The following is a 27,407-nucleotide window of genomic DNA, read 5'->3' as shown; positions in this document are numbered from 1 at the left end:
TGGTGTTCTAGGTTGTGTTTCTGTGTCCAGCTAGTGGCCTGTATGAGGGTTTGTTCTGTTCTGCCACCCCATGTGTTGTGGCCTCGATACCTCTTTAGTCTGTGCTAGAAGACTTAGCCCTGGAAAGGGCTCTTTTGCCCTTATGAGTGGAGCAGGTTGCCGTCATACAACTGTAGTACCTTGTGATTGGCAACTGGCCTGAATTGGGGAACAGTTTGGCCCATCCTATCCTAAATACTGGAAGCATACTCTTACATAAGTAAGCATAAAGTTACAGAGATTATCACATTTAGATACCACCTATTCTTCATTGCTCTTTTGATGTTCATTTGTTCTTCAAGATAAAATTACACATCCAGTATAAAGACAGTTGATGGCTGAAAATAGATGTTTGCTTAACCTTTTACCATTCTTTGTTACAGCTCTCAAGTTCCACTTACAAATATAGGAGCGAGGAATTCAAGAGACAGTTTTCTCATCTGCCGGACTCAGAGAGACTCATAGTAGGTAAGATGTAATCACACCAAAAGTGCTTGTCTTCTGGCTGATAACTCCAGTTTGCAGCAGTGCCAAGGTGGTGGTTTTTTATGGCAAATTGTAACTACAGCTGATATGTTCCTATTCTCCTGTCTCTGAACTTCAGGGAAAGTCAGGGCCATATTCTGCACCTGTAGTGCCTGCATGGTGAAAAAAGATTCCTTTTGGGGGTTGAGAATTGAAGGAGCGGATGCAAAATCCTTCAGTTCATCTAGATACAGGATGGGAGCCTCTTAATGTCTCTTCCTGCTGCTCCTTTCTAGTGTTTTTTTAGACAAAATGCTTCCTGACAGCAGTGGAGATGTGACTGTCAGACAGCTATTAGCTGACAAGTGGCAAAGAAAGATCACTATGCCAGGTCAGGATGAACACTGAGCATGTGAACTCGGCTTACATGCATTGGTGGGCCTGTGTGATGCAAGTGTGAGAACAACAGAGGTAGAGTTAAATCCTGAGAGCATTGAATTTGTTTTAAGGTCTTCCCAGTGTGGACAACCAGCTTGGTACCTCTTGCTGTGTTATAATAATTTATTTTCTATCCCATGAGTGTCTGAGTGGTGCCTCTGACTTTAAAGAGGCAACTAATTATGGTAGAGTCAGTTGCTGTAGTTGTTGAGGGAGGAGGGAATGATTCCACAGTTGTAATGGTTTGGTACTTGGATGCAAAGGTGAGGGATGTTGCTTCAGTGACCCTGCTAAGTAGGTAGATCATCCTTAGCAGAAGCTTTTCCCTTGCTCCCTGGAACTAAGCCTAGGCCCTTGCCCTAGGTACGTTGATTAATGTGACTTCTGAGATCAAGTGACACAATTGGTGCTTGTAATTTAAAAGACTTTTAAAAGAGACAAATGCCAGCTATGTGGTATGAGGACATAAAATTCAGTATTTAAGCATGTAATTCCTATCAGCCATCATAGGTCATCATTAGAAAACACAAACCAGTCTTCATTTTATCCTGACTTATAATGCTGTGCACTCGGATGGATTGCATTTGTCAACATCGTATAATGAGGGCAGATAAAAAGGTCTTATGCCACAAGCTGGTCTGTGCCGTTGTACTACTGCTCAGGCTAGCAGGCTAGTGCTGAGCATTAAGTATGTTATCTGTTGTGGTGCTGTGCAAACCTGTTCGTTCTGGGTTGGCTCATGCCTTGAGCAGATGTTTTTCACAGCCCAGTGTAACCAGGTTAGCTTATCCTTATCCATAGGCTGATGACATGGGTGTAGGCATAGTAGTACAGCTCAGCTGGAAGAGCAGAGTTGATAAGTGCGTGAGGTGGGAGGGGAGCGAAGCAAGTGGCAGAGAATATCAAAGTATGGTGCATAACTTCTTAGCACTGAAATGTTCCCTTTGAGCTCTGACTCCCTGTTTTGTTCCACTGCAAAATCCAAAGAAGGCAAGTGTATAACCCTGCCTCCTTTGCATGCAGTGATGTACCTTATTCCCTCTTTTATCACTTGCCTTTCAAGTAAGCCTGCCTGCACTGCCTCAGCACTGTGTGACAAATGTACTGTTCAAGAATTGGGTGTTGTTTTTATACAAAAGTGGCAGCGTAACTGTTTAAAGTTCAAGTCTCATCTTATGCAACCCTTAAAGTGAATATTGAGAGGCTGTCAGTATATGCTTGCAGCACGCTCAGTTCCTTCCAGGTTAATGGAAGAGAAATTAGAGCTTTCAATTGCAGAGAGTTAAATCCCTATGTCTTTTTCTATACTCAGAAGGAGGCAGTTGTCTGAAATGCCTTCTGCGTTTTTAAAATACTTGAGTTCGCTACAGAAGTAAAACAGAAGAAAAGGATGTTACTTCAAAGTGTCTGTTTGATGTTTCTCCTTACACAGGATTGATTTAGAAAGCCATGGAGCAAACTGAAGCACAGTTTCAATGAACAGACTGCCAAGGACTTGAAGAAAGATTTAATAATGGGTTAATCCCAACAGTGTAGCACCTGTTCCATCAGAAGCAAATTTATTATTTTATATACATTTTTTTACCCCATAAAAAGCAGCGCTCCTTTGGAAGGACTTTTTGCATCCTCCAAGCAAAGAGCTGCTCTTTTGCTTGATGCAAAGAAACTTATCACAGACTTTGCAGTGCTCAAAGAAGCAACTACTTGCTGCTTTGCAAAAGAACTGTAACTGCTCCTGTTCTGAACTTAGCTGTTAAAAAAAAGGCAACTATTCTACCGTAATGAGCACTGTACATAAAGATCATATGAAATGTGATTCTTTTCTTATAATGAAAGAGAAATATCTTAGACTTTTGACATAGGAGTTTAAAGGAGTGCCACTAACTTTAATTTGTCTGAAAATGTTTACAAGCAGCATCTTAAGTTACTGGATCTGAAAACTTAGAAGAGGAAATGTTAATGTCCTCCATTTTGTTTTGATATTTGCTTTTGTTTAGATAGGTCATGGTGTTGCTTGTGACTTCCTCAGTGCTCCAATATGTATAGGTCTGAATCCCTCTCCCTCCCCTAAACATGGAAGTTGGATGCAAACTTCCTGGTAATGCTTTCCACTAGTCGTTAACCTCAAACTCCTGATGCCTTCCCTCTCCCTCCTTTCCCAGCATTTTGGCATCTGACTTGTAACTGCATGTTTAAAGACAACTTACTGGTTTGTATTTCTTTAAGTTTATGTAATTCTCCTTACAGTTATGTCTCCAAGGGCTTGTATACATGCCTTAAGCTTGTTGCAAGAAACTTTATTTCCACTTGATTATTTGAGGGGAAAACCCAAGAGAATTTTAAAAATCATAATAAAAGCTTCTGTAGATGCAGGCTTACCTTGAAGTTACGATGGTGAGAGACTCCTGAACCTCTTGGTACTTCAGTAAGAACTGTATTCATCTTCCTGTTGTATACAAAATCAAAATTCTGGTTTAGACAATACCAGATAAATGCTTTTCAAAGTAACTTCAGAGGTTTCAGTGTTTTGTTAAAATCATTAACATCCTGCATGAATAGGTACATTCTGGGTATTTTCTATACATAAGGTAGCCTTGTGTAGGTTGGAGCTTCCAAAAGGGGTCTGCCTGCCTTAACTTTCTAGCAGTAGTGCTTCTGAAAATTCCTCTTGTTTGAATCTTCAGGCTCTGAAATGATGAAAGTTCTCTCAAAGAGGTTTTTAAAAAGTGCAACCAAATCCTCTGCTTGTGTTCTTAATTAGCAGGTGTTTGATGGTGAGTAGTTGCATTCTAGATTAAATCTGTTTCTCAGTAGGGATGTTGCAGCCAGAGGCAGTATCAAAATAAAAATGACAGTCAGCTTCTGAAAATATCCTCTGCCTGAAGAACTGGATAGCTTCAGGCTGCTGTTTAATGTCTCACTCTAGATAGTTTTAGCTAGTGATAGGATCTGTTTAGTGGAAAACGATTATCTCACTACAGCTATGAACTACCGTTATGTAGGAGTTGACAGTATAATCTGTTATACTATAAAATGTTTCTGTATTCTGTTGTTTAGGTGCTTTGAAGTTTGACTTACGAATACTTCTCCCATATACTCCTGATCTCGCCTGATACATCTTCTCTGAAAACATAGGATAATGTGCAGAGGGTCGATACGTGGAATGCTGTCTTCAGGCAGATGCTTCCATCAGCTCTGGCATTGGGGTGTTCCCAGAACAATGGTCTGGACGCAACCCAGTACAAGTCTGCCATCACAGACTTTTGAAGAGTGAAAGGAATAGCGTTTTAATTGTACTGTAGTACCTTATCTCATTTTAAGTTAAGTTTGGGTCAACTGAGCTGCAATAAGTGAGTAAATTTGCTCTTGTTCTCTATACATAGATTACGCCTGTGCACTCCAGAAGGATATCCTGCTGCAAGGACGCTTGTATCTCTCTGAAAACTGGCTTTGTTTCCACAGCAACATTTTCCGATGGGAGACCACAGTAAGATCTCTGAGCTCGTTTGAATCCCACCTCTTCTTTGTCCTGTACTATCAGGATATGAGAGTCCCTCCAACAAATCTTATCCTGTCAATCTCATGCTAGTAACTGTGCTGAAAGAAACAGCCTGCATCCCTGAGTAGAAATGCAGATCTATTTCTCTGTAAAGTGGGAGTAGCAATGGAGACATCTGAATGCTGAAGTAAGACTGCTCAGTCAGTCATTCAGGATAGAAAGGAGTTCAGGACTAAAGTTGATTCTTTACATTTCTGGATGATTCTCTGCCTCTCCTTACCAAGAAGAGTTGCTCTATAAAGAGGTGTAACATGTAACGTTCTCCTGTAAGACCAGGAGCATGATACAGTATATGGTGTTGCCCTGTTCAAGAACTCTCCAGTACTGAACCTTAACTTGATTTAGTCTCACATGTAAATAACAGCATCTAAGAATAGCTGAAGAGAATCTATAAATGACCTCTGCAAGTTCTCATATTGTGGTATGTAGCTTCTGAACAGTGTGAGCAAAAGTAGATATTCATGACATGTTGACCCTCTATTTCTGTCAAATTGGGTTAATGAGTTGAAATTTCTCATTCAAGCGGTTGTTCTATCTGCTGTAGAAATAGCATGAGGCAGTGAATGAGAAAGGAAAGATAACCTAGTTAATAGCTGGTGGAGACGTGTCAAAATGTTCTGTGGCAGTGAGACTGCTCATACCTTAACATCTTAAGTTCTACTCTGTGTACTCTGAAGTACAAATAGCCCATGTACCCTAAGCATTTCTGCAGCCCCTCTTTGTCTTGACTGAAAACCAAGCTTAATTTCATCAGATGGATTTGATGATGGAATGTTCCTTATCGTAGACTTGAGATTAAAAAAAAAAAAAAATTCCCTTTGAAGTGACACCCTTGAATATATAAACTGTTCAAAGACTGATGTTCAGCCAAAGCAGCATACCTCCTGGTATCTTTTTCCTGCTTGGCTAGCAGAGTGATATCTTAAGCAATATCTTAAGGCAATCCGAGCTCATCACCTACAGTGGTAGAGCCAAGTTTTGGGATCTGCTTAGCAGTCTGTGTTGATGTAGACAGAATAAGTGGAGGACCTTCTGCACACACAGGGAGAAGCAAGATCCAACTATATGTTCTTACTCTAAGCTGAACAGCAGCACAGCCATATCTTCAATGGAAAGGGGGTAGCCTGAGTGGAAATGGCTTGTTGCAGCCAATCAGACCATGCTCTTCTAAACAGAAACATTTCAAGTATTAATATGCAAGGCAAACACACACAGCAGGAAGATTTCCTTGAAGTGTCTGGACTGCAAATAAACCTCTGTGAAAATGGACTAGACTGCAAACTTCTGTGAGATGACATAGACAAGGTAGTCTGTTATCTGATCTATGTCCTGCCTTAACGTATAGTGTACCAATTGGGATTGGCTTTCAGGTCTGTGGTTTGTATGTGTCTGAGATTGTGCCCTTGATCATCAAGTGTTGCTGGAGGAGTGGAAGGAAAGAAGAAAGAACTACTTGCTTCCCTAGTCCTAGCATGAAAGAAGAGGAAGTTACTCTTAAGTCATCTTAACTTACTTCTACTTTGGAATGCTTGCAGTTAAGATAGGCAAGTAGAGACAGTAGTTGTCTTTATGATCTCAACTGAACTGCATCCTGGGGTTTGGGGTTAGTTTGAGTTCCTCTGGCACGTTCTGTCACTTTGTAAATTTTTAGTCTTAACACTTATTGCTAATATGTCTCATTAAATCTGTTTCTGCTTAGATTTCTATTGCCTTGAAGGATATCACTTTCATGACAAAGGAGAAGACTGCTCGGCTCATTCCAAATGCCATACAGATAGCGACAAAAGGAGAGAAGGTGAAATCTGTATTGAAAAATATATTTGGGTTGTTTTTTTTTAATGATAGTGTCTGGGGCAGAGCACTTGTTGTAGAATTAAATTTGTATAACTAGCTTCCCTGTCAAATCTTTAAATGCGATTAGAAGATGGACTTGGTGGTTTGATCCCTGTGTGCGTTGGCTTGATAATTCATCTTTCATTTCATTGCAGAATCCCCTATTAGTGTGATGCAGTAACCAGAAAGTAAGAATTTTTGTCCCACTGGTTCTCAAAGGAAGGCTATTTGAAAACTAAAAGTTCAGGGCCTGAATTCACAAAATATCAAACTGAAGGATACACATTCTGATCTCACTGGATTTAGAGTGGCCCTGGAAGAAAACTGCTGAAAACAAAAGGACTGTGATATCATGGGTTTCAAGTCATGGAAAAACCTACCCATAGAATATGCAGCTTTATGTTATGGGAAAAGTAGTTTTTTGGGTGTGTATTTGGAAATACTGCAAAACATTATGCAGAATGTTCTTATGTGCAACACACTTCATGATACTTCTGTAAATGCCTTGAAAATAGTAATTCTTGGCTGAATACAGGTAATAGCTTTCCAAGGTGAATCTGGAGCTGCTGTTTGTGAAGGGATTGCGATTCCTCATATTTGGCTGTTCCCTCTCTATTTATTAAATGCTAACTTTCATCATCAAGGAAGATAAACCTCTTTCACTGCTAAACAAACTTTCAGATGATCTCTAGAGGTCCCTCCCAATCCCTGGGATTCTGCAATTCTAGTGGGAAAGATTTTAATACTACAAGTGATGCATCTAATTTGATTTCCTATTTTAATTATTTTAATTTCACATCTTCTCATGTGAAAAGATTAGTAAAAGTAATATGTGGCAGAAGAACGGAAAGGGCTGTAGCCTGTTAGAAATAGGCATATGCATCTCTGACTTGTTCCACCTCCTGTTTGGAAGTGGGAGGAAGATGTAACTGTGTATTTAATTGAGGGGGAGCTCTTCCTTTATGCCAAAGGTACAAAAGATTGTGACTGGATGCCCGGAAGAGCAAGTGTCTTTATATATTATGTGGGTATTGGGGAACTAACTCTTGCTTATTAAAAGTGATAAAAAGTGTGGACTGTGAGGAGTATGAGCCCAGGTTTGAGTGAGACGAGCCTGCCATTGCTGAAAAACTTAGGATATTCAAGATACAAGAAAGCATTCTGGTTTTCTTGAAAATACCTACAAGTGAGCTCTTTACACCTTTTTTTTTTTCCCCTGCAGTTTTTCTTCACGTCATTCAGTGCAAGAGACAGAAGCTACCTCAGTATCTTTCGTTTATGGCAGAATGTGTTGCTGGATAAGGTAAGCTTGTAAGTGCCAGTACCTGTGGCTAAGTAACAAAATAATCTTTTTCTAATGTAAGGACATGTGACTTTGGAGGATCAGAGACTTTGCTTAAGAAGTTAGCTTTTCCTTTCTTACACAGAATTTTAATCTGACGTTCCCTTTCGTCTCTTTGTACTTTAGATCCCAGATAAGCTTTTCCTCCTTTCCTTCTCATGCTGCCATCTACTACCTTGCTGTTGATGGGGCATTTTGTCTTTGAAGATAGGTTGCATGCTTCTCTTCACTACCAACTCAAGCAGATATTACTAAACTGGCATTCATATGCTTCACGCTTTCTATGGCTAGTTTGCGACCAAAAAGGCAAGACGCATTTTTTCTTTTTAGTGAAAGCTTTTTTTTCTTGTCAAGGAAAAAGCCAAAAGTCACCTTCTCAGATAAGTTAGCTGAACCTTTGCCAACCAACTCATTACAGCTCCCTTGACCTTGAATAAATGCAACAAAGCCAGGCTGTATGATATGGAAGTGTATTTTGGCAACCTCTGCTAGTTAGCTTGATTTATATTGCAATTTGTGGACACTTAAGCTAATCTTTCTAAAAACGTACTGACACTTTTGCAGAACATCACTGTGAGTAATGCAGTTTATGTAAACCAATTCCTTCCTGTTTATGGCTCTCGTTGCTTAAATATTTCAAAACAGTTGCAATTGAACACTGAGATATCCATATATAACTCTGTATTACAATGGTCCCCAAAGGCTTAAAGCTGTTGTACTACTTATATATAGTACCCACACAAGTTTTTTTAGATGAATTTTAGGGTAGACTAGAGGCATTTTATCAAACAAAAGCTGAAAATGAAGTAAAGTGCCTTTTAAGACAAAACTAATGTCTTCTGCAAATATCCTTTATACAAACACTATTTGCCCATAACATCATAACCATCTTGTCTTCAATCCATCAGTAGCACTGTAAAAACCTGTACAGTGTCATCTTTTGACTGGAATGTACAACTGGAACTAATCTTGTTTTCTTTTGTTAGGCAAAGTTTGTCAGGAATGGTAACTGACTTAGTTCATAGAATCATAGAATGTCCTGAGTTGGAAGGGACCCACAAGGATCATCAAGTCCAACTCCTGTCCCTGCACAGGACAACCCCAAATTTACACCATACCTCTGAGGGTATTGTCCAAGTGCTTCTTGAATAGTGTCAGGCTTGGTACCATGACTGCCTCCCTGGGGGGCCTGTTCCAGTGCTCCACCAGCCTCAGGGTGAAGAACCTTTTCCTAATATCCAACCTAAACCTCCCCAGGCACATCTTCCAGCCATTCCCTTGGGTCCTATCATCAGTAACTAGAGAGAAGAGATCAGCGCCTGCCCTTCCTCCTCCCCTTGTGAGGAAGCTGCAGACTGTGATGAGGTCTGCCTTCAGCCTCTTCTCTAGGCTGATCAAAGTTGATTATTTTGTGGTGCTGGAGAATGAATGTATGGGTGCTGGACCAGAAGCAACAAGCTCTGTGCCATTCAGTATTAGTTTTTTCCCATGTGTTTCTACTCCTTGCCACTGAAAGTGTCACATTAGGAACAATCTTTCTCTTCAGAGCAGTAACAAAAGGATAGATCTGAACATAGAAGGGCATGGACTTCATGCAAAATGAGATGAATTAAGCCAGCAGGTTGTAGGGACCAGTGCATCTGAATACCTTGGGAACTCTCTTGTACTTTTTGTATCTAAACTTGTTATTAGCTTTTTTGCATCCTCACTGAAGTATGTTGAAAGAAAGAAGTCTGTTATGTGAATTTGTGCCTGGAGTTCTTGGTTATAAAATAGAACATTGCCATGAGGTGTATGCAGGGCTCTTAATGTGGTATGTTTGCAGCTACTTTTTGAAACAGGATGTCTGTTAGGTTAAGTTCCTGCTTCTGCAATGTAGTGGTGACTTCTGATTCTCAGACAGAAGGAGTTTGAATCAAATCTCGGCCTCCTTTATGATTCTTTACTTCTGAACCAAACTAGATCAAGCTATAGAGGGGCACTGAGGAGGTGGAAGTAGAAATGGATGTTGCTAGAGATGGGTCCACTGACTCTGCTACAATGACAGCTCTCCGTTGGCCTGTTGCTAAAAGAAAGCCCTTGGTGCATCCAAGCAGTTTTACTGCTTTTTCCCCACCCTCGCCCATGGCAGGGACAGCATACATTTGAAAGACATCTCATGTGTCTGAGGCTCTGGCATGGTATGCAGTGCCCTGAGTATGTGAAGCCTGGTGTTACTGGCCTCCTGTGGTCAAAGGGATCCTGTCAGAATTTAAGGCTTGTAACCAAAAAAACAAATCTCATTCTGGAACCAGTTTCAAAAGGAGTTGGTTTTAATGTTTCCTCTGCAAATAGCGAAGTATTTTAAAGCCTATGGATACTTTAATTACCTGGAGTACATTTGCTAGACCTGGAGATGACATCCAACTGTTAAATTATGAAATAAAGTCCTTCTGGTGTCAGAAGTGTAACTGTGAATGTGGCTTTCATAGTGCTGATTTGCGCCACCTGATGGTAGATACTCCCAAATTTTTAGGATATGGGTGCAGGGGATCGGAATTGCATTTGCTTCAAATTGTGTTTGTGCAGAGGTCACTTTCTGTCACTGGCTCTGGTATCTTCAATGCTTCCTGGGCATAACTTTGCGTTACAAGGTCTCACCTCCTCAGAGTGACTTATCTGCTTTACCTGATATACTTTAAGCTTTCACCCTCTTGCAGTAGGGTCAGTATGCCCTTTCCCAGATCTCCATCTTGTGGCCGTCCTGCCTTGTACTTCATAAGTATCGCGTGACCTAGACAGTTGAACAAGTAGTCTTCTGTAAAGTTTGCCTTTCTATTAGAAATTACTTGCTGCTTACCTTGCACTGTGTAAGAAACAGTAAATGGTTATATGCCGTTCCATGCCTAAGCTTACTTAGTCCATCAGGATGCTCTCCCGCAACTTTGTGTCACTGTTCTGATAGGACTGCTGGTCCCCTTAGCTGAGTAATTACAACTCTAGCTCATAGCTGCTTCTTCAGATCTTGCCCAGAGTCCTATACTGTGCATTTGGCACCCTTTAACTTTGGCTCCTCTGGGAACTAGTGGGTGCCTTCCTCTTAAGATGGTCCTTTCTTACTCTATTTTTTTTTAATGTAAATGTGAAGACTTTTTTCTTTCAAGGAAATCTTGACTTTTTTTCCATTCCTATTGCAAAATGTGCTCAGAGTGAGTCTCTTAGGCTTTTGCCTTGCCGTTGTCTTTTAAATGCTCCTGGTCAAAGGGGAAGCATCATGGAAAATAGTCATTAATGTAGGTCTGGAAGAGATATGACACCAGTCTTGATAAAACAGATAGCTGCTTCCCCATCCACTGAGGCTTTCAATAATACATCAGTTTATAAAATCAGCCAAAATTCCTGTTTTGCAACAGACTTTCCAGATTGATAAAACAAGTTTACTAATGGCTGCTACTGATAACAGAGCAACGCCATTTGTACTTTTCGTTTATTTTTCTGAAGTTTGTGGGTGTCAAATATCCTTCCAGTTTAAGGGAGAAGGAACAAATTAAAATCTAATTAGGCAGGTCATTCAAATCCTGAACAAACACAGTGCTCCTTATTTCTAATGGAACAAGGTCTTAACTTAATCAGTCTCAATTCCCATGAGTCCTCTTCCTTAGAGTTGGATTTATTTTCCTGTTGTTCTTATACTTTGCTGGGTAGAGATTTGCACCTGTCTCCAGAGGTATTGTAGTAGGTAAGTCTAGAGGTGTGAGAACCCCAGCTCATCAGAAATTCTGTGCACTTGTGACAAACATCTACCAGGACAGCAGTTCTACTTTCACTGGCAGCTTGTTAGGGAAGGTTGTGAAAAAGAAATGCTTGTTTGCACCTTTGTGCACAATGAGGGTTGTTTTAGAGATTAAAGAGGGCTTGGGTTGATTCTGACCTTTGTGTTTGGGCAGCTGGGGGGAGAGTTCTCTGTATTCCCTCGCAAACAAGCGATCATACAGAATTCCACGTCAGAGTTGCCTGGTGGGAGTGTGGTTTGTGGTGGGCAGTTGTCTCTGGAGTAAACCTGTACAGTGTGTCTTGTTCTTATTTCTGCATCTGTCCATAGTGTGTGAAAGTGGCTTTGCTTAGTCAGGGGTATTCTGCATTATTGCTTGTGCCATGCCACCACTTTGTCTAGTGTGAAACAGAGTGCTGATGTTTATGCTCCCGATTGAAAAGACAAAAAAGTACTTGCTGATTCTTGTAGCCTTTGTTTTTGTTTACAAAGAGAACTGAGGAAAAACGCAGCACAGACCATCACCTTGGGATGGCAAAGTAATTCATGTTTAGATCCAGCCTTTCAAGCTTCAGGGTTCCTCAAACCATCCTCTCAGAAGCAGAAGTCTGACCCAGAAAATTTGTGCCCTTTGCCTTCAGAACTAATCCTTTCTGATACAATAAAGCAAGTCTGGTTTGATCTTGGGATGTGACCATTAACAACTTGTTACATCTAGCTCAGCTAGGAATAGTTGAGCAGTGTGCAAGAATCCTGTTTTAGAAGCAGAAGTTGGTAACACTGACTTCACAAAACCAGCAGAAACAGCTTTATAGATTCCTGAAATGCGTAGCTTAGTTCCCTGCTTCCCTCAAGCCATTGAGCCCTCTGTGCAAGGGCAGTCCAATTTGCCCACAGACTGGTGCCAAACATGCTAGTGAATTTAATTAGCAACATGAGCTATTTCCCAGCTATTTTCTTAGGACTGGAAATAAAGGCACTGGCAATATTGGGCAGTAGAAGTGAAAGTGGCTTTGTTTCTGTCCTTTAATTTCTGGTTGAAAGGTGTGCTGTCTCAAGACACATGGTTTCAAAATATGACTGAGGTGAAATGCCAACTCTTGTTTTTAGCCATTTAATGAAAGCAGCTGTAGGTAGTTGTTTGTGGTTGTGAGTTTACTGCTCCTAAGTACAGCATGCCTGGGGAAAGTGAGGCAGGTGTGTGTTGATGCTAACGCGTGCACTGCGTAGCTCTGCTGAGCAAACCCCCGTGGCAGAGGGAGGCTGGCATTAGCAGTTATGACCCTTGCTTTATATGTGCTTGTCCTGCGTTTTAATGTTTACTTCGTCCTCGTTAGGTTCAAGTACCTTGTAACTGATCTTTGCCAATAGGATGCTTGTGCCAGCCGCTTGCTGAAATGCCTGAAACCTTCTTGTGTCGGAAAACACCCGAGGGGCGAAACCCTAGTCGGAGAGAGCGGGTTGGGGACAGCCGCCTCCTGAGCTGGCCTGGGTTTGTCCTGACCCTCGCACGCTTTCCCCCTGTTTTGGGGTGGGGGTTCCCTTGCGATGCAAGGCGGGGGTGCCGCATGGAGGGCGAGGGTGCGGAGGGACGCCCGTGGGCCGCCGGGGAAGGCGGGCGGGCGGGCGGAGGGGGGGTGCGGCCCCGGGCGGGCCGGGCCGGGCCGTGCCGGGCCCCGCCGCCCGGCAGGAAGTGGGAGCGCGGCGGCGGCGGCGCCCGGCGAGGCCGGGGCTGTCCCGCGAGCGCCAGGTTTGTCGCGGTGCGGCGGGACGGGGCTCGGGGGGCGGGTGGGGGGGCTCGGGCGGCCCCGGAGCGGGGAGCGCCGAGGGTGTACATGGGTGCGCGTTTGCATTGCTGCTTGTGAGTCAGCTCGCTTATGTCTGTCTGGAGCTGCGGGTAGTGTAACACTCCACAGGTGGAGCAAGGAGGTGGAGGGGATCGTTTAAAAGAAAGAGCTTTAAATAATGCATGGGTATTTAGTGTGATCATTTCATGCAAATAGTAAGCAGTGCTTGTGTTACCACCTCATTAGCATAGCTCTGTTCCCTTGATCAATATGGATTGTGGCTGAGGCACGTTTTTTTTCCTTCTTCCCCCTTTACAGCTGAAGTGGACTTTGAAACTAGCTGCTTACGTTGCTGGTATCAGTTTGTCATGCTGCTTTCACTTGCTGACTTTCCTGATGATCTGAGAAAACTTAAATGTATCCTGGTAGAGGATACATTAAATGTATTCCATGAGAATTCATGGAGCAGGGCAGAGAGGTTGTAGAGAAAGAGAGGAGTAGCTAGTGATGAGTGAAGGTAACTCCTATTACTGAGCAAAAGCAACTATTTCACGTAAAGGGAGGGGGGTGTCTAGTGCAGTTCCAAAGCAAGGACCCCCTGTCCCACCTTGGCAAAGCGGGCAGTTGGCTGACCCAGACACCGCTGTCTGTAGTGACTGAAACGCTAGCCTGTCACCATTTGTAAAGCGCCCTGAGCATCCTGAGGAAACAGGCATGTATCTATTAAGCAGTTTGTCCAAGATCAAAGAGGGAGTCCCTGGCTGTCTACTAGTTACTGGTGTTCTACAGTATCGAGTGAAATTCAGGAGGGAGCTACGTTGAAGATGTCTGTGAAAACACTGGTCTACATGAAGAAGCAAGTAGTGGCTACAAGTGTGTGTTTTCTTGAAATAACAATTTTTCTCATGTCTGATGTTATTGGTTGAACAGCGATGGGTTGGGAATATGGAGTAGGTGGGAGTACAGTTCCCCAAAATGCTGAAATCCAATCTTGAAATGTGATACCTAAACACTTTCAGTCCTTGTCAGAATTGAGGTTAAAGGCTGTGGCGTAACTCAAACTTCTTACTGTTTTACCTCCTGTGCCTTACTATCCCATGCTGTAGTTCTTGACTAGTTTGCTTTCTTTCAGAGGCTGACCAAGCAGGAATTCTGGCAGCTGGTGCACCAGAGCTATGGCTCTGAGCTGGGCCTGAACAGCGAGGAGATGGAGAGCTTCCACTCATCATCTGAAGACAATGGGCAGCCTCGGTAAGGAGAGGCTATATAAAGCTTATTGAAATACTCAGGGAGAAAGTGTCTTTTTTAGAAATCCTTCCTCCAAAGTGATGCTGTAGCCTTACCAGGAAGGTTAAGTCTACACTAAAAGGATTCAAAGAACCAAGCTGCATAAACTGAGCATGCATAAAAACTAACTTGTATTCGTTGTCTAAAATATGAGGAGCACAGCTGAGGCCCCTTAAAGGAGGGAGATTGGAAGACACTGTTCTCCCTGGATCTGCTTGGGGATATCAGTAGGATAGCTTAAAGAGCAACATTTTCTCATGATGATATCTAATTAGGAACTGTATGCCCTTCAACAATATGGAAGGGCTGAATGGAATGGAGCTGTATATGATGTTCAGACATTTTTTCCTCTCATCTGAGAGACTGAAATGCTTGTTTTGCTTTGTTCTTCTGATGTCTGAGGTCTTAGCTTATTTTTTTTTTGTCCTCAGCTTGAATTAGGAAGATGGAATAATCTATCTGTATGTGGATTTTTTAAACGGTTGCCTTGATTTTTTTTTTAACAAATATAGACTAACTTATGAACTGCCAGTGTCAATGTAATAATGGGGCTTTAATTTTTGTATCTGTATGTAAACAAGTATGGCTCTGCAAAATGGAACAAGGTCATTTTTGTCTCTCTTCAATCCTGTGTTATCTGAGTATGCAAGACTTTTTTCCCCTAACAAACAAGCTTCAAAAGATGTCCTATCAAATACTTCCTGGGTGTTGGGGTTTTGTTTGTTTTTGTTTTTCTGTAAAAAATGCACTACTTTGCAACTCTGGAATAAAGGATGCAGGAAAAAAATTTTCTCAAACTTAAAACATTTTCTTTCTAAATTTGTTCTAAGCTATCTATTTCCTCTTTTCCCACAGCACTCACTTTCTCTCTGATTCACCAGTGGTTGGTTTTATTAGCCTTACTTTCAGAAGCTGAACCTTCTGAGAGCTGGCTAGGATGAGGAAAATGGCTTGAGAGATTAATGAGCTGTATGTGGGAAGAATGACTTGGTAGTTTTTACTATTAGCTGAACAGCCATGGTTTGAATGTAAAAATCACACGTGAGAAGCTTCTTCAGATTTTTCAGCACTATCTCCAAAGGTATCTTCCTTTTTGCTTTGGACAGGTCCAGTATTTGTGATGATTCCGGAGAAAGGGATGAAAAACTACCTAAAATGATTGGTTTAGTTCGGGAACCCACGCTTCACACAGAAGGAGAGTCACTCAATAGCCACGCGTTGCCGGGAGTAAGTGCTGACAGAGCCTTTCTTACTATTTGTAAATGATAAGCATGTATGCTTAGCTTGTATATCTGTAAGCATGTATCTGTAATGCATGGGGATGGTAATTTCTAAAGAAGGCTGTGAGAATTCATGGTAGTCCAGAAGGCTTTCACATCAGAAATTTAAGATTAATATCTTCAGGTTTCAGGAATGCCTTTAATTTGGAAATGAATGAACTTCTATATAAGAGAATATTGTTGGTGTGAGTTTCAGCAATGTCCTAGCACTGACTCGCTGCATAACCTGGCTAGAATGCCAAGGCTATGCCTTGGTCTTCCCAGCTGCAAAACCAAAATTAACCATGTCTTATTCACCTTCCTAGGGACCATGTGCATTTTTATGCACGTACCTTTATGAAAGTAATGCCTTTGTTCGCTTCCAGTGCTTTCTTGTTTGTGCTATTTGTTGTTAAAATATATTTCCTCTTATACCTCTCTCTCTCCTATACATGAGGATTATTAGACAGTAGTTATGCTGTGTTATCCTTGCTTTCAAAGGTCAGTTAGTCTGCTGCTGTGAATATATGAAACCTTTTTTTATTTGGGTTTGTGGAAATGTTCCAGAAGAAAGGAGGAAAAAAACACACTTGATATAATAAAGATGAGTTTTCCCTTAATGCCTTGGGTTAATACAACTGAATGAGCATGGGTTCCTCACCCATGATTGTTGTATGAATTCATAAATCTATTTGGCTGGTTGGGAAGGCAAGCGTGTTATTAGTGGCATCTGAGGTGTGCACTGTGTCTAACACAGTTGCTGGGACTCCTGCGTGTAGTTGTACTCCTGAAAGGTTACAGACATTTTCTCTTGATTGATACTCCAAGGGAAAGATTCTGGAAAAGCAGATAAAGCACTGAAGTGTTTCTAATAAAGTTTGCTAGGGTAGGGTACCTAATTGCTGTTTCTGCTTTGGAGAATTTTGGGGGAGAGGAGGAAAGAGTCACTTGTAATAGTTTTTACTACTATATAAATGTTCTGACTTTTGTCACTTGCTAAAACTGATCTGGAGGTTAAGCAGGCTTTAAATAGTTTTGCCAAAATCCAAGCTAAGGGCTGTAGACTCAAACCCAGTAAACAATACTGGTATTTGCTTGTCAGATATTAAAAGCTTCGTTAATCAAGATGATGGGTATCCCTCATGGAAATCCTAGCAGTATAAAACAAGATATTTTTTTTTTGGGAGAGCTCTAAGGGAGGCCTGTGGATGCTGCTGGAATTTGGGTTCTTTAGGATAACTAAAAAGCTACCCAGGTAGCCTTGGTTTGGACTTGTAAGTCTTATTTGCACAAGAACAAGCCATTTAAAAATAATTGCTCTGCCTGGAAAAGTGTTTTGTTTACCTACTGGGTGCCACACCCAGAGGTGTCTCTTGCAGGTGCTAAATCTGATTGGGCATGTTAGTAGGCAGTAATGCCTAGGGATTTGGTTTGTGTGCAAGGAAAAACGCTAGAATTCACCCTTGAATAAACTGCTTTTTAAAAGTCCTTTAATTACAGTGTAGAAGTGCAGTCTTGATAAATGTGTAACTAAACTATGTAGCTTACTGTTCAGTGTAACTAAAACATATAATGATTGCGTTCAGCTATGTGTGTCGCTTGGCACTTTTCAAAAATGTTGACACACTTTCTACAACCCCAGGATTACAGCGTATGTTGTAGAAGCATGGGGGCAATAGGAGGCAGTAATGCTTAGAATGTATTTATCAAAAACCATGGTGCTGATGACACAAAACACACTTAATTACCTTCTGAAGACTGGACAGAAACAGGCATAACCCCTTCTGTCCTGCTCTGATATGCAAAGTAAGTCCCAAAGCTCTCTTCAGGGGGAGATCTGAAATGATGGAGGTATTGGCTGTAGTGCTTGGCCTGTCTTGGAAAAATACTGTTGATAGCTGTCTGTAGTTGATTAAAGAAAGTCCGTGTGTTAACAGCAGTCATGGCACATGTTCACAATGTGGGAATCACCTTATTGCCTGTCTGAATCAACCAACACCTTCCTTCCACCCCTTGTAGGGAGATCTTAGTCTTCCAGTCCTGGAGCCTGCTGTTCACAGGTTAAACTGAAAAACCTTGGCATGGACTTTAACGGTACTGGACTAACTCAGGATATAAATATACATAAGGAAGAAATTATGCATCTTTTGTTCCAGCTGACAGATCTTAAAATCTTTATTCTTTAGGGGAAAAAAAAATAAAAGAAACAAGAAAACTGTGTTTCAGTCGATGAGTTATTCCAAAAGCCTCAGCATGAATTTCCTCCTCTCTGATGTTATGAAAGGCTTTTTTTGTAGGAGCTGTTGCTCTAGCCTTCTGACTTAAGCCTGACTTTCCTGCTCCGCATATGGCATAGTGGGGCTGCTGTTGTGCTGGTGGTGGTAGCTCCAGCTGTTCACCAAATCCCAATCTTCATAAAAATGCTGTGAGAGTTCCTTGAATTTGTGCTGGATCTGTGTCAATTTTTAGACTGTTAAACTGCAGCTAGCTCCTTTCTGCCTTCCGTATGTATTGGTAGAATATTTTTGATATTGAGATCTTGGTTCTGTCCTAGTTCCTCTGTGTGATTGAGTATAATCTCAGGCATGGTAGCTCCTATTCAGTAGGAGCATTTGTTAATTAATCTGCTTTTCTGATGCAGTCTGTCTTTTTTTTTTTTTGACCTTGAGGAATTATTTTTGCCTGCTTATACTGCAGTCATTCATGCCTGTCACTGTGTTTCAGCCACCCACCTTCTACTAATGGCCCTTAGTTACACAAAATAGTAGATGGTCTTTATTTTGAAAAAAGCCAAGAAGTACAGGAAGTACATTATGACTATTCAAGTAGTGGATGCTCTTGCTTTTTTGAGTCAGTGCTTAATAATCTTTAGGGATAATGGTATTACAGATTAATTGGAACGACTCAGTTGAGGAGGCCTGATCTTATTTAGTATGGTCCATGTACTACTGTATATGGGGGGCCTGTACTACTATTGATCCCAGGTATCCCACTGGAGGTGATGGGAGCATTGAGGAAGGGTTTAGAATGAAAACTATGATTCATAGCTAGTAACCAAGCTTTTTCAGTGGCATTTTGAGATGTACAAACCTTGAGCGTACAGTTTCACTAGAAATTACTTCTTGAAGTGTACAGTGGCACATAAGCTTAGCCACCAGTTGTTATAATTCAGGGTTAAGAGCTGCATCATTGATTCAGTGACTGATGTTTTGGGGGCTGTCCTGCTTATATATTGGAGATGGCAAATGATACTCCATTGCTTTGTTGCCAAGAAGTAATGTTTTATAAGTAGGGTGGCTCTAGACGGTGTTTTAAACCCCATTTTTGTCAAAGGGTAATGGAGCCCTACAAAATAAAAACACCTTTCAAATATATAACTGGGATGATCTAATCCTGCTGAAAAAGGACCCCCTTGCTAAACTGGTGGGGGGGAAAAAACTAATCGCATCAATAAAAAGTAAATAATCTGTGTTAATTTAATGAATTTATAAATGCTAGCATTGGTGCAGGGAAGGGGACCAAACCATGCAGGTGGGTGCAAGGGGCCCGGATGGGGAGTAAACTGTCCCTTTTAAGGCAGCTGTAGGTAGGACAGTACAGATAAGTAAGTCTGTCCCTTATTACAGGGTAAAGTGAAAGTTTGAAATAAAGGGGGAGGTTGGTTGGGGTAGGGGAACAAGGTAGAAATTACTGCCTGACAGTGTGGTAATTGAGTAGGTAGAACTTGTGGCTTCCTTGTATATGGGCTTCCTTTTTATGGCTTTCTTCTTTGAAAGTAACTTTCTCTCCCTTTTAAATCATCTGTGATTACTGATTGCATTTTTTTTCTTGGTTGTTTCAGGTGGAAGAGTCCCCAAGTGAGAAGCAAATAAAGAAAAGCCCTCTTCTATCTTCAGAAAGAAAACCTGTTAAGCTAGTCAGGAGCAGGTCTTTAGAAAAGTCCTTAGACCTGAATGAGAATGAAAATCTTCCAGACAAGAGCAGTGCCTCAGATAGTGAAGAAGGTAAATCTCTTTAACAGTTGGGATCTGTAAGACAACCCGACTCTGGTGTTCCATCTCACTTGTGGAGCAAGTTAAAGAACTTTATGATCGTATGAAACTTGTTTGCTCATTTGCTTTCCAGAATTACAGCAAAAACATCTTTGAGTCTTACTCAGTTTCTGTGGAGGAAAAAGTTCCTGTTGAGGTGTTTAGAATGAAGGCAAATTGTGGTTTTGCTTTTTCTTCTTTGGGTGGGTAAAGAGTTGCTAACAGCTTAAACAAAAAACCCCCACAACTTTCTTGACAATGTGGTGGTGGTGATTCACCTTCCATGCTTTCACAGGTATTTCAAATATTTTTCTTTCCTTTGTTTTCACTTCTTGATAAATGAGGGGAAACATTTCAGACTGTCCTCCAGTTTCTGAAAGATTCCCTCACTCTCCCCACCACCGCTGCTTTACACTTCCACTTTCTTAAGGCATATAGGTTCAATGCTATTGATGGAGTTAACTGGGGAACTCACTGAAAGTCCAGCGAAGACAACTTCTCAGCTTTCAGGAGTATGTTTTGCATATTCTGAATCTGGTCTGAAGATGAAAAACCTTAACATGTATCTTGGAGCAGCTTATACTTTGTGTGCCAACAGAGTTAGTTATCTTAACAGATCCTAATATACCGTCCTCATAACTCATACCTCATTACCCACTACAAGATGAGAAGAAACTAGGATACCACAGTAGTGTAGACATTGTAACTTGGCTGTTACGCACTTCCTTTCCCCTTCTTACCGTAGGAGAGAAAAGCGTAGCTGTATGTCTTGTAGTGATTTTGGTATGTGTGGTTTTTGTATGTCTGGGGAGATAGGCCAGATCGTGGCTTCCACCCGGGCTGTATGACAGTGAGGCTTGTGCTGAGGTCTGTGGGTGCTTGTTCTGTGGACTCACAGTAGCCCCAGAGAAGTTCTTGCTCTATAAGGTGAGCTTTTCACTTACAGTGGGGAAGTTTTCTGTGCTAAAGGGCAGTAATTATTCAGACAGCTCACTGAAGTTGTGGTGGATGTTCTGTTAAATATCCCAATCTTGGACTCTGTAAGTGCCTTTAAAACGAGGTGTGCACAACCTGGATTGGCTCCAGAGTTGTATGGTGGTGTGCAAATGAAGGACAGAAAAGCTCAACAGTAGCAGTGTGCTCAGTAGCAGCTGAATATTTCTTTCAAATGCAAAGAGGTAACATACTTTCATCACATCTTGGTGGGAATAGAACAGTTGTTAATGGAGGCCAGTTCTTAATCTGGCTGAAAAACTTCGTGTCTCATGGTTTCAAACACAGTTGGCAAATGAAGCTGCTTGCAGGTGTCATTATGTTGGGATCGCTGAGGTGTCCAGGAAAGCTTTCAAAGTCATGGATTGAATTGACTGCCTGCAAGTTGATTGTTGCCTGAGGGATATACTTTATATTCAAGTAACTTTTCTTTGGCTTACCCACACTACTCCTATGTTTGCTTGAGTTCAGATTCAGCTCGATGCATGTGAGGTTGTATTGTTTTTGTGAATATACCTGCTTGAACAGCCTCCTCTTTATGCTGTACTCCTATACACTTAACAAGCTTTACACATTGTTTATTCCATCACAGGTGTATCTTTTAGAGCAGTAGAAAGTTTTGGCCTTTGAATGTTTTAGAGGACAGGAAAACTGCAAGATATCTTAATACCACACCTCTCTTCTGTCTCTGGATTTTATTTTTTCTTATGGCAAAGGTCTCCAGCAAAACTGATTGAAAATTGTCCTGTTGTCTTTCATGCTGCTGTTTGCCTAAATGAAAGCAGTAAATACTCCCTGTCATCCCTGCATTAGTGGTGTTGAGTAAATAGAGCATATTAAACTGGAGATGTCTCTTCAAAAGAGAACCGCTGCTTTTCTTATTTCTCCTCCCTCCCCCAAGACTAGTCTTCCTTATTTAGAGCAGGATTTTCTAGTCCCACAACATTAATCTCTTCTCTCAGATTCCCTTCCTCATGCTTAGAATTTTTTTCTTCTGTTTGTCTGTTTTCTATTGCAGTTGCCCCCTACATTTACAAGGTGAATTCCTTCATGCAAACGAAAGTAGCTTTCTCGCATGGCAAAGGTTTACCCATGCGATTAATCTCTCATGTCCTCTGGCTCATACTTAGGCTGCCCATGGAGGTGTCCTGGCAAATAAGGTGAGGGGCAAGCTCAAGACTGTTGTTTTCCAAATCGGGGTTCACCTGACACCCAAAGCTGGAATGCTGGAGCCTTAGCAACAATAGTTCCCTTGCCCTAAGCAAATCTTAAATGGCTTACTCGGGGATGGGGGTGTGCACTCACTCTGTGCCACTGGCTTATTGACCTGCTTGGTGCTCTTGTTGACTTTCAAAAATTGGAGTGTAAATCTTGAGACGTGACAAACTTTTGGCTTAGCTAAAAATTATCTGCAGACTTGATTCCAAATTTCAGAAAACAAATCTTAGTTTAAGCACAGAATATACATTTCCAAAATAGAGCTAGGAGCTTCTGAATTTCCTCAAATGACCCTTTTGTATGTAGGGTTTCTATATGCAGTGACAATGTTCAGCAGCCTAAAATACCTAAAGAAGGGGGAAGCAGGAAATTGGAAAACAGTCTTTTCTGTTAGAAAGCTTTACTGTATATGGGGACATCATAAATTTCTGATCTCCTTGCACAACTGGACAGGCTTACTGTGATGTTTCTATTTGTACTAATAACCACCTTAAATGTGTGGCCTGCAGGAGAGCATAACTGCTTGCACTGTAGTGATGTGAGATGAATACAGTGGTGGCTTGACTTTTCTTGCAGGTAGGGATATATGGGACAGAAAACGTTTGAAATACAGACTGGTTGAGATTAGTTCAGACCTGTTTGTTGTTTGGGTCTTTTTGTTGAGTGTTCCCACCCCGCCCCAAGATATGAAATTTTGGACATGCAATGTACGTAAGGAAGGAGGAGCCCTGTTGTCTTGTTGGCATCTTAATCAAAAAACTGAAAGCACGTGTTTTGTTGAATATATAACTACCAGCTATTTGTTGCATTGGTGTTTGGCGAATATATACTTGGGTTATCTAAAGGCAAAAGGCACACTTTTTTTTATCTTGTGAACTGGCAAAAGCTAGCATTGTCACAGTATTTAGTACCTCCTCAAGTTAATTTTGTACTTAGTATTTTAAAGTATAGGAGGGCTCTTTGATATGATAATGGTTAATATTGATGATGCAGTCTTTAAATAAATGGCATCTGGAACATGTTCACTCTAGGAATTGGTTTTATTTACTTGATTTCAGGTGTATCTGGTTAAAGGCTCCTACCTGCATATTCTTCATGCAGTGTGCAATTTTCCCTGTCTGCAGTGGCAGAGAAATCCTCAACAGTGCCAAGATTTGCATATATACTTTTTTCCTCCTGATCCTCCCCCAACTCCGTGGAGTGGAAAAATCAGCCGTTTTATTAATTTGTTTGATACAGTCTGCTTTTATCGTTTCAGCTTTCCTAATTTGATTGTGGTGTGTTTCACTTCAAGCTGTTGGCTCTTAAAGGGAATTTTAAGAACAATTTTTTTCTGCCCCTTCCCCCCGTTCAGTTTTCTGTCTGTCTTTCCTTGCACTGTAGATGTTTTCAAACCTGCAACCACTGCTGCATAACAGTATTATATTCAAACATTATTTCACAGCTTGCCTTGCAGTGATGAAAATGACCTTATGAAGTGCGAGGCAATAGTGGGGGAGGGAACAGACTTGCTGTCTTCATGCTGAACCAGGACCCTCTGTGTAATGTGTTTGCTTCTGAATTTTTGGGTCCCTAGGGATCCTAATTTAAAGTCGGAATAATCTCATGTTCTCTTATCAGGCAGTAGCTCCAGTTAATCTATAAATGTATTCAGGCTAAGAGAGTTAGTGGTTGATAACTGCATGCTGCTGAGGGGTTAGAACAGCATTAAAAGTTAAGGAGTTAGATTGATATCTAGATACCTGCACAAAACATTTTGGTCATAAACAGTATTTCTAAGCCATTCCTAGGTAAAATGCTTGATGTTGCTCTAGTATTGAGACAAAAGGCAGGTAGGTTTACATGTGGGAGTTAAAACAAACAAAAGAGTAGACCAACATGCATATTCATTTGTAGCAGAGATGAGCTGTTAAAGCTTTCTATTCTGTTCAGATTGTGTTTATACTGTACACTTATCTGTGCTATGCTACTGTTTCTGCTCACTGCTTCATCTAGGATTTGTACACATAAACTCTGAGAAGCCCAGAGGGAAGTGACTTGAAGCTTGTCAAGCTCTTGGTGTGTGCAGTGACTTGCTTCCACAGATGTGGAACTCACAGCAGCATTCATACTTGCACTTTCCAGACCTATCATCTGAAAGATTTCCAGGCTTTCTGGAAAACAGTTACTTGAATCCTAGCCTCTAAATTGGCTGATGGGCCTGATATGTCAACCCAGTTTCTGTTTGGATTTTCTGAAAATACTGCTTTGTGTGATAACACCATTTTTTTAAAATTGTGTTTGTTCCAAGAACTGAGAGAGACTGTAAGTAAAATCATTTCTCAATAGATACTCTGATGCACTTGACACTTCATTGACTATTCCTTATTAGAGACATGACTAGATAGAAATAGTGTAGGTAAATCAACTAAAAGGAAACTTTGTATAGACCCATGCATGCTCTTGCTTAAGACTTAGTGCAAGGACAGGCTTCATGCTTGAAGAGTAAAACATCTTAGTAGCAAGATCTGCACCTTAAGGTAATAATGCATGGGCTTTGAGCATATCATAAGTTGCTGTGGCTTACCAAATTACCTCACATCAGCAGAAACATATTAGCTGTCCTCAGGCATTTGAGGTGAACATAATGTTACGTCATTTAGCTAAGCCTCACTGAGGCAAAGGTAACTTGTATTATCTTGTATTTGCCAAGACATATACAAATAGCTGTCAAAGCTTACCTGATTCATGGTGACTTGATCATGTGTCTGGGTCTTTGTATTTTTTTTTTAAGTGGTAGAAGATTCCTTGGGCATGTCAAGGTCCTTCTGAATAAGACTCAATCAGAGTAACTAGGTTTGAATTAGCTGGTATCTGACTCCATGTGTGTTAGCTGATGTGCAGTAGGCAAAGGGGATGTCAACATCAACATCTGAGGCTTCCTGTCTCTGAGGAAAGAGAGGAAGTGGGGAGTGCACTCTGAAAGGAGAGGTCTGTAATGTTGAGGTCTTGTTAGCTGAGGTCAAACTTACAGTTCAGTTGGACTGCATTTACTGGAATTAGGTTCAACTCTGAGAAGAAATACAGTGAACATAAGCTGAAAACCCAGGCTGAATTTCTGGCTTCCCCCAGAACATTTCAGCACAGCAGAAGCTGTATCCTAGCATGTAACGACTGCATATTGGCTGGTTAAATAACTCTTAAAATGTGTGCTTGATTTCTGCCCCACCTCGCAATTATATAGACTTGTATCAGCAGACCATGATGTGGGAAGGAAGTCTTTCTCTTGTGCATCACAAAAACATGGCACTCATGCTTCACTTTTTGGGGCCCTGCACTGGAGCCTGATTAGGTCAAAGAGAACTTTTTTGGAGGCAGATGTATAACAGGGACTTCTAGCAGGCTAGAGGCAGCACTAGAGACAAAGTCTGCTCAGTCAGAATTGGATTTTGTTGGGGCCTGTTGTGGTGGTTAGTTGCTGCATTTGCATTTATCAATACTGACTGTTACCAAGCAGTGTTTTAAGTGTTGTAACCTTAGCCTATAGGCAGCTTGTGAACTATAGCTTGATATTCAAGCTACCTTTGCATTGGTGGCTGGCACTGACCTTTGCGGGCTCTGAGCATTCATTTGTATCAGTTGAAAGGTTAGGCATCCTGACTTCTGCCTTGTGTTCCCCTAGATTTGCTTTCAGGCTTTTTGTTTTGTTTTAGTGATGTGTGAGGGTGGGTCTTTTGGTTTTTTGGTAGTTACAGCTTAAGATGGACTTGTTTCTAAAGCATAAGCAGATTGAGTTCGGGTTGGCATAGGAAACTGCTTGCCCTCCAAGACGATAATTTTATCCCTTATCTCTTGGAAGAGTGGCTGAGACAACCACAAAGCTGAGTCATGCCAGCAGCAAACAAGAAGCAGAAATAGCAAGGATCGGTGCTGCAGCCACAGAATGTCACTTGGGCGCCTGTTGGTGGTTTTGAAATAGGGAAGGGCAATTAAGCATCTTGGTGCACTTTTCAGGACTGCAAAATGGAGCAGGGTACCTCTTGCATTCCTCTTATAAACAGGTATGGAGGGAGGAACAGTTTGAGGATCTGTTTGGGAGTCTGTACCTGGTCTCTTTATGCTGTGGGCAGTACCAGCATTAGAGATGTTAAAAGCAGAATCTGAAACTTGCCACAAGTAAGAAGAAAACTAGTATGGTTTCACTGTCCTACTTCTTATGCATGTGTCCTTTATACAATAGATACATGTACTAATGAAGATTATGGTAACTCTTTGTCTTCCCCAATGTTTCCTGTAGAATTAGTAGAATAGTGAAGGCAAAACTAAAGGGATGGGACCTTGTGATGTTGATTTATCAATTTACGTTTGTACAGGGAAACAGGGGTGAAGGGGCTGGAAAAGCAACTCTAGACTCTGCTCCTGAAGACAACCTCCCTACCAAATCATGTGCTGCTATCATTACTGGGTTTCTGAGAGTGAGGAGCAAATGCTGATGCAAGCTTGGGAAGGATTTGAGCTGTAATAAAGCTTGGGATATTATAAAGTTTCTTCATAACACTGGTCTTTTTGTAATCTGATCTCTCTGCCTTTCCTTAGCTGTGAAGGAGACTGTCTCTGAGAATGATCTCTATGGGAGACTTTTTATCAACAGAGTTTTCCACATCACTGCAGACAAGATGTTTGAAATCCTTTTCACCAATTCCCACTTCATGCAGAGGTTTCTCAGTTCCAGGAGTATAGTAGGTAATATATCCTACTCCCTTCTGTCCATGTTGCAAATTATCCTGAAAATTTCAACCTCTGAGAAATGTTAAATTAGGGCTAAGTTGAATTTTAAGTTTCTTCTTGCTTTAAAATAATTTTGAAGATTTAAAGTTCCACTATGAGAGAGAATATTTAAAGCTAGCCTGTTGTATCTGTAGATCAGTCACATTTCGAGTAAAAACCTCATTTTAGTGCGCCTTAATGCCTGAATTTTGGGTAGGCTATAAAGTTGATGCATTCTGTCAGACATTTCTGATTACTTTGTGTCCCAGAAATAGTGAAATGTGTACAGCTGGCACGCAGACAAGATCATTGCATCCTCCTAAACGATACTCACAGGCTTTAATTTTCTGGATGAAGAAATTTTATTCACTGAGAATATGAACAGAAAATTAAGTCAAAAAGGGTAATATTTATTCAGTGTCAGCTTGGAAGGCAAAGTGGCAAAAGCTTTTTGATACTGCTAAGTGAATCTATTAAACTTTAAGCAGATGAAAAATGACATATTTTCTTTTCATGGCTTACTCTTCTCCCCACCCTCAAGTCTCTTTTGGTAGACTCACATTTGGCTACTTAGTGCCTCACTTTGTTCATCAGCTAACTACAATTTTCCTTTTTCCTGCAAAAAACACATCCATTTGGAATCAGTTTTCTATCTGTTT

The 27,407-nt window shown here is 41.2% G+C and overlaps 1 protein-coding gene across 6 annotated transcripts in view; it reads left to right on the top strand.

Annotated features, from left to right (window-relative positions):
* Positions 1 to 27,407, top strand: part of GRAMD1C (GRAM domain containing 1C) — a 55,325-nt gene that overhangs the window by 18,775 nt on the left and 9,143 nt on the right. For all 6 annotated transcript variants that reach the window (XM_064466408.1, XM_064466448.1, XM_064466431.1 and 3 more), the window contains 8 exons: positions 423 to 507; positions 4,326 to 4,429; positions 6,201 to 6,296; positions 7,557 to 7,637; positions 14,347 to 14,465; positions 15,608 to 15,728; positions 19,602 to 19,764; positions 26,578 to 26,724. In XM_064466408.1, coding sequence (XP_064322478.1) covers positions 423 to 507; positions 4,326 to 4,429; positions 6,201 to 6,296; positions 7,557 to 7,637; positions 14,347 to 14,465; positions 15,608 to 15,728; positions 19,602 to 19,764; positions 26,578 to 26,724 — 916 coding nt within the window. The remainder of the gene's footprint in view (positions 1 to 422; positions 508 to 4,325; positions 4,430 to 6,200; positions 6,297 to 7,556; positions 7,638 to 14,346; positions 14,466 to 15,607; positions 15,729 to 19,601; positions 19,765 to 26,577; positions 26,725 to 27,407) is intronic.

This window comes from Phalacrocorax carbo, chromosome 1 (genome assembly GCF_963921805.1).
Source record: "Phalacrocorax carbo chromosome 1, bPhaCar2.1, whole genome shotgun sequence".
Lineage (NCBI taxonomy): Eukaryota > Metazoa > Chordata > Aves > Suliformes > Phalacrocoracidae > Phalacrocorax > Phalacrocorax carbo.
This window is presented reverse-complemented; position numbering and strand designations above follow the sequence as displayed.